General features: G+C 46.0%; 1 protein-coding gene across 7 annotated transcripts in view; it reads right to left on the reverse strand.

Moving 5' to 3' along the window:
- Nucleotides 1-12,674, reverse strand: part of RABL2B (RAB, member of RAS oncogene family like 2B) — a 30,066-nt gene that overhangs the window by 11,750 nt on the left and 5,642 nt on the right. The window contains exons 3-9 of one of the 7 annotated variants that reach the window (XR_014024051.1): nt 9,389-9,418; nt 8,212-8,291; nt 7,352-7,431; nt 4,920-5,031; nt 4,555-4,652; nt 4,189-4,272; nt 1,932-2,198 (exon numbers count right to left, since the gene is read on the reverse strand). Coding sequence is in view for 6 of the 7 variants with exons in the window: in XM_081309789.1 (XP_081165915.1) it covers nt 3,950-4,030; nt 4,189-4,272; nt 4,555-4,652; nt 4,920-5,031; nt 7,352-7,431; nt 8,212-8,291; nt 9,389-9,418 (565 nt within the window). In the remaining variant the exon portion in view is untranslated. Of the gene's footprint in view, nt 1-1,931; nt 2,199-2,980; nt 4,031-4,188; nt 4,273-4,554; nt 4,653-4,919; nt 5,032-7,351; nt 7,432-8,211; nt 8,307-9,388; nt 9,419-12,674 lie in introns of those variants that run through there. The other 6 variants (XM_081309789.1, XM_081309790.1, XM_081309788.1 and 3 more) reach the window with 6 other exon arrangements.

The raw sequence follows: 12,674 nt of genomic DNA on the forward strand, positions 1-12,674 counted from the left end.
GTTATATGATAAGATATGAACCAGACACAAAAAGGAAGGAAGAACATGTTATGTGGGTGAATCTTGAAAGCAGTGTGCTAAGTGGAATAAGCCAGATACGAAAAGTCACACATTGTGTGATCCCTTTTATATGAAATATCCAGAATATACAAATCCACAGAGACAGAACACAGATTAAATAGTAAGGTGTTCATTTTGAAGTGATGGAAATATTTTGGAATTAGAGGTGATGGTTATGCAATATTGTGACTGTGTTATATGCATGGAACTTTTGATTTAATGCTATATGAATTTTTAAATTTTATGTGAATTATTTAAAAATGATTTATGGGTAGTAGGATTATATATATTATTTATTCATTTAATTTTACCCCTACAAGAAGTGGTTGACTCATAGAGGATAAGAGTAGACTCCCTAAAACTTAACAAAGAAGTAGCCTCATTACAGCTGTTGTGCAGGATTTAGTGTCTTTACTGGAGTGGAATAACAGAAACTTGGAAATATGGACTGTGATTATTGCTCCCCAAAAATGCATTATTTTCCAGAAAGGACAAGCGGTTGCATTCACTTAGGATCAAGAGCTGTGTAATTGTGCATGTTCTTGGCTCTGCCCAAGGCTATGATAATTCTGCTACTCTTTTATAACACACTCTGAAGGAAACTGGACCACCTTGATCTCCCATAGAACATCATTTCCATTCACTATATTGATAGCTGCATTATTGGGCCTGGGGATCTAATTATTCCAGATGCCTTGATAAGCTGTGTGTACTCCAGAGGGTGGAAGGTAAGCCCTACAAATATTCTGGAGCCTGCCACATTGGTAAAATTTAGAGATTTACTGGTCTGTTAGCTCAGTATGTAACTGCCACAAATGGACTGCTGTGCCCTTTGGGATGATGGTTCTGAAAGATGATGGTAAGGGGAAATCTTCCCAATAGTCAGAGCTTTGGGCAATGCAAGAGGCCATGCACTGTGTAGAGGGAAGTGGCTTGAGTTAGGGTATTCCTAGATTTTTAGGCTCAGCTGATTGTTAGGGGGCCTGAGAAGAGCAAGACCAAAGAGGTCAGGTGCACAATAGTCAGCAGAACTGTAAATATATAAAATTACCTGTCAGTTGATAAATAAGTAAATACAAAGTGTTTTAGTCAGCTTTTTTGCCATTATGACCAAAAGACCTGACAACAATTTCAGAGGAGGGAAAGTTTATTTGGGCCTACTATTTCAGAGGAGTCAGCCCATAGATGGCCAATTGCATTACTCTTAGCCTGAGAGGAGGCAGAAGGGCACGATAGAGGAAACCAGTTCAGGACATGGCAATCAGGAAGCAGAGAGAGCTCTCTCACAAGGGACAAAATATATACCCTAAAGGCATCCTCCCAGTGATCCACCTCCTTCAGTCACACCTACCTGCCTGCAGTTACCCACCCAGTTAATCCACTGATTAGGTTAAGGGCAGATTAGGTTAAGGTTCTCCTAACCCATTCTTGCATTTTCTCTCACACAAGCTTTGGGGACATCTTCTATTCTAACCACAACAGGCCCTTCAGAAGGTGGTATGCAACTCAACGATCTGTGTAGGATTTCGTGTCCTGTATCTAGTAGCCAGGGATGGAGATGGGAGTGCCCTGCTCATCATCTCTTAATGACACACCCAGGGAATCTGTGGTTCTGGTCTGCAACTGTAGGCACTGAGTGGAGGTCTTGGTAGGGGAGGTGATTTCCATCAAGTGACAGAGTAAGAGTATCACAATATAAAGCCAGAGCTGCTTCCTCAACACTGAACGTGCTAGGAAACTGGCAAGCAGAGAAAGGAGTTAGTGTTCTGGAAGGAGGTCACCAATCTTCACCCGGAGGAAGGATGTTGCTATATAATGGAGGCAGATAGCATGCACTTGTACTCATGTGACCCTTCGACCTTGGTACTCACACATCCAGCTCTAAGTGCAACTACTGTCTCAAAATGGCTTAGGCCCCTCAGTCAAGAGGAGCAGGATCCGTACAAGGCAAACCACCTAGACTGGCACAAGTGCTAGCCAGAGGGTGGTGGTGGAAAAGGGAGAGGATGTTGCTCTCTTCAAGAGGGTCCAACTGCAGCAGCAGGCTCTGGTTTCCCTCTGACTCCGCTTGTACATTTCCCCAGAAGTTAGGACTGGTCGGGATGTTGGGGAAGCTCGGCCTGGATGAGATGAACTGCCTAAGAAGCAACAGAGGGTGAGTGGCTGAGGATGGGTACTCAGCATTGATGGATAAAACCCACAGCTGCCCTTTCCCCAGAGAGGGGCCCTAACTCAAACAGGAACCACTTGCCCTGGAGACTGCAAGCTGCCGCTTCCACCTCACAGACTGGCTGACTGGCTCAAGAGACCCTGGCCTCGAGGCAGGACCAATTCCAAGGCAGTCTGGCCCGCAGTGCTTCCCTGGGATGGGAGGAGGGTTGAGGTTGGCCTCCACTGAGACCACAACCTTGCTCAGCTTCTTGCCTCCCAACCCCCCACTCCTCTTCCCTCGTTTCTGAGTCGCCCTAGTGAGCCATTGGACAACTGCCCTCCCAGGGTCTGCTTCTGGAAAGCCTGGTACAAAGCAGCTTCATAAAGTCAATATTGACAGTCAATCAATTTTGTGTGTGAAGTCTACCTCAACAAGAAGGTTGTAGCCCTGAATTTGTTCCCCAGCACAGCAAAAACCGAACCAGCCCTCAAATTATTAGTCATTTATAATAACTAAATAATAAAAAAATCCCACCTCATGAAAACTCCTGAGCAGTTGGAATCTAAGTTGAACATGCACATATGACTTAAAGGGGAAACACGTTTATTCTCAAGCTCCCAAATCAATACCTATTCTTTTTAAAATACCGCATTCCACTGAAATGGTCTCCTTTACAGTTGGTCAAAAGTTGACATGGCAGACCAAGGCAGACTCCCCTCATTCACTGGTTGATAATATGTTTTGTCTTTTTGCTCAGATACATAAAGCACACATGTATACTTTTTTTTGGTAATTCAATCTTTAATGTAAAAACAGAAATAATACAGACAATAAGTTAAAGACCCCAATGCAAATGATGCCCAAGATGATCCTAAAAGCACACTAGCAAGCCTCGGACACGGGTATGGCTCAAAGGCAGCTGAACAGCTCTTCCTCTGAAGTCCTCGGCCACCCCTGGGAGGCACGAGATCTCATTTGTCCTAGAGAAATCAAGGAATAACTCCCAAGCTGATAGAGAGGCTTCAAAGGGAGCAGTTCTGAAAGTTGCTTTCTTATAATCAAAATAGGTATTCTCATGGTCTGGCTGTTTACAGCCAGTACTGTTTACTTTCCTTTGTGTATTTATATGACCAAGTATAGCTAGACTTGTTACCTGCTATTATTTAATTTTAATGGCAAACCTGTTCCTGTGATTTTGGCCTGACCTACAAGAGCTCCTGAAATTTTTAGGTGCTCAAAAACTTGGAATGAATAGCTGTCTGTTCAAACACATCTTTTAAAAAGTTGACTGAGAAGACTAGAGGGGAAAAAGGACAAGGCCTTACACATTTGCAGTGGAGGCCTGGGGTAATCAGGGAATAGCAATCATTCTCTTGTAAGAAATGCAAGGTACATTCCCTGAGGTCAATTTGGGGAAGAAAAAACAAAAAACAAGAACCACCTAAATGTGTGTTTACTGTGAAGAGACACACAATTATGTTTTCTGGTTCCTTCCACTGGCCAGCTCAGGGTGGGATGGGAGGTATGAAAGACACCAATCCCTAATTCTGTTGCAAGCAGGTCTGGGGGACCTCATACCTGTCCAGGATGTTATTGCTAATCTCATCCTATATTACAGGGCGAGTTTATGGGAGGCTGAGCAGGGGTGGCCAGGAGATTTTCCATTCAGAGCTGGAGGGGTATTCGCAAAGGCCCCCCCACACATCCCCAAGTCAGCCGTGAGAGGCAGCCCTCCGATCAGGAGGGGGATGGGTTTTCGGTCCTGCTACTCTGGTCTTGGTCGGGTGCATGCTCCTCTTTCTGCTCCAACTTGAAGTTCTGTGAACAAGGTCACAGGTGAGGCCTGGCCCTGCATTTGCCCAGCTGTGGTTCTGATACATTTAAAGACAATCAAAAGCCACTATATTGTGTTATATTCCACATCTTTGAAAGAAGGCCTGCTTTGTCTATCCCACTCAAAACTTGGCCTGACCTACCTCAAGCTCCTGCAAAACCTCGTCCATGAAGTCCTGGGAATTCTGTTTGTAAGATACCGCTAATCGAATTGCATCATTGAAGAGCTGGAGGGGATGGAGATGGAAACAAAGTGTGGCAGTGGGCAGGAAGGCCAAAAACCCAACCCTACAATCGGCCAACTCATCCTCAAATTCACCTAACCCCAACCCATGCAAGGCCAATGCATTTGTGCCTCATCAAGCCCAGGCCATCACATCCTCCCTTCCCTGTCACATGTGCATACTCACTGGCCCTGTCCTCTCATCCCTTTCCTTCCCAGCCTCCCTATGACTGCCACCTGACTCTTCCAGCCCCGTCATTGAATTGCTTTGGTAGACTCCCATTACCTTCACGACATTGGTACCATCAGCAGCTGAGACAAAGTACAGGGGCAGAGAGAACTTCCTGGCAAAATTGAAGCTTTTTTGGGTCACATTTATATCTGCTGCAGAGAGAAGTAGGGCATTGGCCTGTCTGTTCAGGGGAAAGGAGAGGGGACTGGAGGGTCAGTGGGGGCCCTGTGCCACAAAGTGGGGCAGAGATGATCAGGATTGTATCCTCTGTATCTTAGGAAGAGGGCAAGGATGGCTCAGCTGACATCCTTACTGGGAAGGGAGGACAAACTGCTGACAGCTGCCTGCCCTAGGAGAGGAGAGGAAACATGGAGATGGGTCCCATGCATCACTGTCACCCAGGTGCAGGGATAGCCCACCATCAATTTTGTTGGCTACCACGACGCATGGGATCTCTGGCCTGAATTCCCGAAGCTCTGCATACCAGGTACTCAGGTTTTTATAGGTGACTTTCCTCTGCACATCAAACACCTGCAAAAGATACAGAAGACAGTTCTGGTATGTTGACATCTCTGTACTCCACCTAGGTGACTCAAAATACCCAGTCAGTGAAGTGTGAGCATGTGCCACAGAGTGGGAGTCCAGGCCAACACCCTTAGAAGAGGGTCTGAGAGGAGCCAATGATGTGCCACAAGCAGAAGGCTACTTCCAGAGAGAGAAGTGAGAGGACTGAAACTGAGATGGCTAGGTGCCGCAGTCCGGCTGGGCTGGGCAAAATAACGGGGGGGGGGGGGGGATTGACAAGCAACTTGTGAAGGTTGATACAGCGGGAGCCTCCTTATTGTAGGACAACAGAGGTATATATACACTTAACTGACTATACACAGCTTGTTTCAATTAACATCATCCAGATACAGCAATTAGCCAATAAGCCATCTCTATCATCTTAATGGCTTGCTGGCGTCACTTCATCTTAATAATTATACACAGCTTAACTCAATTAACATCATCTTAATGTCTCGCTGGCATTACTTCTCAAATCACTCCTCCTGGCAAAGTGCCAGGCGCCATCTTGACTTGTTTGTGGCTCTCAACAGCTAGAAGTAAACTTCTGGGTTCTTGAGAGACAGACTTTGGCTCCTATCTGCTTTACCGCACCATTCTTGTTTAGTACCATTAGTTATCAGGATTAAAACTCTAGGAAATCCTCAAAGGTTCTGTACCTAAGGCACTGCAGGAGGAGTCTGGTGACAAGCCCTTTCTTACCAGAGGGCAGGAGAGGAGCCTCCTCTGTTCTCACCACAGTGTGGCCAGCTGCTGGGCTCCTGCAGCAGCATTTGGGTCTTTGCCCACTGGCACTTGCATGTGCACAGCACAGAGCCCACGTGCCAGAAGCGGGTGCACAGGGGAAAGAGAACCTCTAATGACAACATCAGGGGTGGCTGTGAACTGGGGAGGAGCTGAAGGGGAGAGGGAGGGTGACCAACTCCTTCTGCGTGTCCTGTTGCTGCTCCTTATGGGTAAGTGATAGCCACTCAGGCTTCGGGTGAGTCTGTGGATACTACAGGTAGCCACTAAGTAGAAGGCAGGGCTGGAAGGCTGGGTGGTACAAAAAGCTATGGGAGACGGGGCAGATTTCAAATACCAATAGTGGTAGCAACTTATCGCCCAAGTGCTCTAACCAGAGAGACTGCAGCCAGAGCGAGGCATAGGGTCTGCAGGGTGAGGCCACTGCAGCAATAGAACTCTCAACAGGCTCCCCTTGGGTGCTCAGTGTTGGGGTGACTTTGTGAGCAAGCCCACACCAGCCCACACCAATGAAGTGTTGGGAGTCACATGGAGCAGCACCTGCTGGTGGTCCAGCTGGCTGCCAGTGTGTGTGGAGGTGCTGGTGGGGGGTCTTCTCAGCTGAGACCCCAAACATTATTGGTTCTTGACCCAGTATAAAACTGATGTTTTGTGTCACCCAAGTTTTTATTTTGTGTAAAACCAGTCAATTGGGCTGGGAATGAGGCTTAGTGGTAGAGTTTAGGTATGTGCTTAGTTGGGTGCTGTGGTACACACTTGAAATCCCCGTGGCTCGGGAGGCTGAGGCAGGAGGATCGCAAGTTCAAAGCCAGCCTCGGCAATCTAGTGAGACCCTAAGCAACTTAGTGAGACCTTGTATAATAAATAAATAAATAAATAAATAAATAGGCTGGGGATGTAGCTCAGTAGCAAAGTGCCCCTGAGCAGTCTATTACTTCATGTGTTATAGACAATATGAAAAAATTTATAAGTGGCCCAAAATAAAAACACACTCCTTTTTAGCCTTTAAGAATGGTGACCTGAGAAGGAGCCAGGGAACCCACAGGCAGCACCCCTGGAGGATACAGGTGTTCGTGGCCCCCTTTTCACTAGTCCTTCCATGCTGCTTTGGGTATTCCTGTGGAGTTCACTACACTCTGGCCACTGGATGCAATCCTGAATGATCCAGACAGCAGAGCAGGACACTGGGAACAAGACAGGGCTGGTTTGAGAGGGAAAGGTCACTGGGAAGCATCAGAGGTACTGGGAGCTTCTCTGAGGGAATGTTCTTCACCAGAGAGGGGCTGTGGCCCTGTCTCTGTCAGACCTGCTGCTGGAGCCCTGAGGGCTGAATGAAAGTTCTTCGCCTTTCCTTTACCCATCCCACCTGAGGCAAGCTTACCTGGCGTATTCTCACTTGGAAACTCCGGGAAACATGTGTGCTCTGAAGCATCTAGGAGGTTCTGGTCCCCTCTCCCACAGGAACCAGCTGAGCCCCTCGTTCCCTTACCCCTCAGGGCAGAACTGCCCAGTGCCTTTGTCTACTCCCCAGCTGGTCTCATACCATGATGCAGGCGTGGGCCTTGTGGTAGTAGGAGGCATGCATGCTCTGGAAGCGCTCCTGGCCTGCTGTGTCCCAAAAGTCTGTAACGTGAACACAACTCTGACTGCCTGATGGGGCTGGAGAGCAGACCCCCCGTGCCCCAAACATTTCTGCACAGGTATCTGCACGCAGAAACACAACACACGTGGCAAGTGTCGTGTATAAGTGCATGGGGGGCACATGGGAAGGAAGAAACTTCAGACAGTTCCATATGTCCTCAGGACACGTACTGGGTGTGGTGAGAGGTATGTGTACACTGGTGTGTGTGTTGGGGGGACACAGGGCCAGGGGCCCGGAGGAGGGATAATGCAGACAGGAAGACCCAGAAGAGGAAAGGTAGGTGCCCCTCATCCCCACATTCAAGATGCAGGGTCCTCCAAAGTTTCAAATTCCAGTGCCATGAACACAGGTGGTGAATAGTCAGGCAGGATGAGTGGCCTGGCCAAGGAAGAGGCCATGACCTCATGCAAGGTCAAACTCCACATGGGAGAGGATGCGCAGGCCACATTTGCTATTTCTTTACACTGGCTGAAGGAGAAACCCTGAATGAGGAAAGCTACTGCCTTGTCAAGGCCTCTGTGTTCCTCTTTCCTTTGGCAGGCACAGAATCCCAACGTTTACCTTTCTGAATCTTCCTCTGTATGCTGCTTCTGGCCTGATGCTAGGGTTAGAGGCACTGTGTCCCTGTGTGTTCCTTCCTCCCTCCCTGGCTCCCACACCTCCTCCCTCCCTGAATCCCTCCATGGACCTCCTCAAACCTCTCTTCCTCTCCCACTTCCTTCCCCTTGAGGCTCAGTGTGGCCTGGGCCTATGCTGCTCACCCACGAGAATGGTCTTGCCATCCACGGTGGCCGTGTGCTTGTACAGAGTCAGAGCATATGTGGACAGCTGCTGTGGCTGGCTGCACTCAGGTTAAGGAGCAAAGATGAATAATGGGAGCTAAAGAAGGGGCAGGGAGGGAGGGAGGTATTTGGTGTTTGGGGTGATGGAATGGGCCCTCTCCCTTCTTTTCTTTTTGGTTACTTATATTTTAAATGAATGAATTTTGGAGATGGAGAATGAGGCTCTCACTGGCACATGGTCCAATGGAAGGGTGAGGACAGCAGGGGTTGGGAGTGTGCTCTGGCCATCTAGCTCTGAAGTAAGCCTGGGCCAGGATATCAGAGAAGCTGTCGTAAGTGGCACCATGGGGCTGAAAAATGCAACTGTGGATGCCTTCTGCATGGACAGAACCCTTGTAGCCTAGAAAGGAAACCCTAGCCCTAGGCAGCAACATGGCTGTTCCATGGAAAAAAGTGCCCACAAATCAGACAGCTGATAAGCTGTTCATAAATTGAAGTTTGCCTACGTGTGAAACCCTAACAAAAAGCCTTGGGCATAATGCCTCCTGAAGCACAAAGATGCTGGATGTTGTAACTTGCAGAGCCAGCAGTTAGGCTGGGTGTAGAGGAGCACTTGCTCTGAGGTGGACAAAAAACTAAGATTCCAGAGCAACTGCCTTCAGCTACACAGTGCCAGGTCAGGGAGCAACAGGCTCTGGAGGTCTTCTCACTCTTGGTTCTGAGTGGGCTCACCTGGGCGTTACAGGGAGGGCCTCATTCCAAAATAAACAATGCAACAATTCATGGGAAGTGGGGGAAGACAGAGGCTTATATAGTACAAAGTTCCTTCCTATCAGAGACTTCTTATGGGGCCTGATCTCTCAGGTCAGAGGTTAAGGGACCTGCCCAAGAAGGATCTGAACCCAAGCATTTGATCCATATCAGGTGTTGTCAGCCATTCTTACTGCCTTCCTAATACAAAATAAAGCCAAATATGAGCAAGTTCCAAACCCGAACGCACCTATCATGTGAGGGCATGCAGGTTACCCAGTGAGCAGGCAATGAGAAAAAGCCAGGCATTCATTTGCCCACCACTCTTCCCTGGTGGAGGAGGTTGAGATGCATCAGAGTGGGAAGAGTCGCAGGAACAAGGGGCATCTCCAGACTTGAAGGATACAATCCATTCATGAGAAATCTCTCCATGAGTCTGTAAGAGAGTATTTAAGGCAGTCATCAGGCAGTGTCCTTTTCTTGTCCCTACTTTATTACCCCCAGGCTGACAACCTAAAAACTACATGTGGCTTCCCCTCTCCTGCTAACTTCCACCCACATGGTTTCTAGGTGAAGTTCCCAATAAGGACTTGTGTCTCTATAAGTATAAGACCAGTCCATGTGAAGCTCTCAGATCCATGGTTTCTACTTCAGCACACTGTTTTATGTACAGGGAAACCGAGGCCAGGAAGACTGTATCCTCCATTCAAAACCCACTTCCCCAAGATTCTGGAGGTCCTGAGGACTTTGCTCAAACGTCACTCAAGCAGTGAGATTGACCCTGAGGACTTTGTTTAATACATTTTGTATTCCTTCCTCCCTTTCTACCTTGTACATAACAGCAGCTGAGGTGCTAGTAATTTTATTCCCCCTCAATCAGAATGGATTACGGACCAGAGTAGTTCTCAAGTTTGTATCTTGCTGCTGTATCCCCAATGTTTAGGGAAGAGCAGAGGTGCAGTAGGGCTCAGGCACCCTCCGAAATGTGAATGTGGTAGGCACAGTCAATAAGCTTAATACAGATCCCCAATCTCTGAATCCTTTTCTGGCTTTCACATAACTGACCACCAACTGAAAAAAGAAAAAAGAAAAAAAAAGAAAGCAAGCCACCCTTCCCCAAAAGATATAATCAAGATTATATCACAATTAACACAACTATTTTTTAAAAAATTTAACCATTTCTGTATGTTAGAATTGAAAGATAATCAAACATATAAAACCACTTATAAATAACTTATGTTAAGAATTACTGGGGCTAGGGTTGTGGCTTAGTGGTAGAATGTTTGCCTAGCATGTGTGAGGCACTAGTTTCAATCTTTAAAACCACATAAAAGTAAAAACAAATAAAATAAAGGCATTCTGTCCAACTACAACTACAACAAAACAAAACAAAACTTTACTTTAGAACACAGAAAAAAAAAATCCCTCAATATGGACAATAGTGAAAAAGTAGACTGGAAAAAGGGAACAGGTCCTAGGGGACCTGTGAACAAAAAATGATATGTTTGTCACTGAAACCTCCAAAGGAAAGGAAAAAGAAGACCAGACTGGAAAATAGAAGAAATAACATTTTAAAAATTCCTAAATTTTGGGTAGGGGTTATGCATCAGTGGTAGGGCTCTTGCTTAGCATCGGGGAGGCACTAGGTTTGATCCTCAGCACTGCATGAAAAAAATAAAGTCACTGTGACCTCCTATAACTAAAAAATCATTTAAAAATATTCCTAAATTTGGCAAAAGACATAAACCTATGGAGTCAAGAGGCTGAGCATATGTCAAACAAAGTAAATCCAAAGAAAGCCACAACAGGACACAGCTTAGTCAGCTCCTAAACTCTAGAGACACAGGAAAAAAAAAAAAAAAACCTTGAAAGCAGGGGGAGAGAGGAAGGGAGGGAGAGAAAGGGAGGGAGGGAGGAGACAGAGAGAGACAGGGAGAGGGAGAGGGATGGGAAAGAGAAAGAAAAGGAGAAAGAGGGCGAAAGGGAGGGAGGGAGGGAGAGAGAGAAGCCAGGTTTACTTACCTTTGGGGAAAAAACACTAAATGACAGAGGATTCCTCATCATAAACTACTGAGGCCACAGGAAAGGGCACATAATTCTTAAGTATTCAAAGAGAGGGACTTCTACCACGCGGCCTGCGTAGTGGTTTCATTAATGAGGCATAAAGTTAGTTAGAAGAGATCGAAATAAAACACACAGACCAGTTACCTTATTTATATTGCTAGGTCCGAGACGGCTCACCTCCCTGGTTCCCACCTCTAGCCACCCAGCAGGGCAGCGAGGATTACTCTGGGCTAGCAGGAGAGAGAGAGAGCGAACACGCCTGGAGTAGCCTTTTATTGGGGAACAAGAGATTCAGGGGAGAATTCCATCCAATGAAGGCTGAGGGGGGGCTGCACTCCAAGGTCAGGGTCAGTGATTGGGTCCCCGGGGTCAGTGGTCAGGCACACCCCTACACGGATGGGCTCTCTCATCAGGAAAGGGTCCGCGCCTCAGGCCCTTAACGGGAGTCACCCAATCACGTGTTAGAATGGCTTCCCACAGGAACTGTCAACCCAGAATTCTAAATGCAGTGAAAATTCTTGAGAGTGAAGGAGAAATTAAGTTTTTGTTTTTGTTTCTTTCTTTGTTTCACATTAATGAGAAAAAAGAGAATTTGTTTCTAGCAGGCTACCCTAAAAGAATGGCTCAAGGAAATTCTACAAACAGAAAGGAAAATGATAAAAGAAGGAACCTCAGAGTATCAGGAAGAAAGAACAAGGTAAGGAAAAATACTGGAAAATATAATACAATGTCTTTTCTCCTTTGAAAATTTCAAATTATTTTTGATGGTCAAAGCAAACATTGTAACACTGATGAGAGCTCTCAGTTATGGAAAGGAAATATTAATACAGTTAAATAAGGGAGGGTAAAGGGATGTAAAAGCAGGCAGGGTGGCGATGCTTCACTCCTAATGTCTGTGACCGGAAAGTTGCCTCCAACTTAATACCTAAAACCACCACCACAGGAGCCACACAGAGAGGTACACTCAAAAACACTATAGATAAATAAGAATCAATTTTTAAAAAAGTCTAAGTAACCTATAGGAAGGCAGGAAAAAAAATTCAAGGCCAGCCTGGGCAACTTAGTGAGATTCAGCATCAAAATAAAAACCTACCCAAAAGCAAAGCCAGGGAGTGGATAGCTTAATTGGTAAATTCTAGCAGTAATTTAAGAGTTTACAGCAACCCTTCTCAAACTCTTCCAAAAATTATAGAGATGAGGAAACACTGACTAGTTTTTTCTATTAGGCCAGCATTGCCTTGATCAAAGCTAGATAATGAGGGTACAAGAAAAGAAAACTGCAGGCAGAAAAAAACCACAAGATACTAGCAACTCAAATCTAGCAGCATATTAAAAGGATTATGCACCATAACCAAGAGGGACTTGTGCTTGGAATATAAGTATAAGAAAACTGATCAACTCAATACATCACCTGAGTATAATGAAGGAAAAATAATCAGGTGATCATTTCAATGGATGCAGACAAAGGATAAGACAAAATCAAACATCACTTCATGAGAAAATACTCAGTAAACTAGAAGAGTTACTACATTTGTGGGCACGCAGTTGTTCACAATAGTCTCGATACATTATTTTCATTTCTGTAAAGTGAATACTCATGTCCTCGGCTACATTTGTCTTTCCTCTTT

This window comes from Spermophilus citellus (genome assembly GCF_964194105.1).
Source record: "Spermophilus citellus genome assembly, chromosome: 10".
Classification (NCBI taxonomy): domain Eukaryota; kingdom Metazoa; phylum Chordata; class Mammalia; order Rodentia; family Sciuridae; genus Spermophilus; species Spermophilus citellus.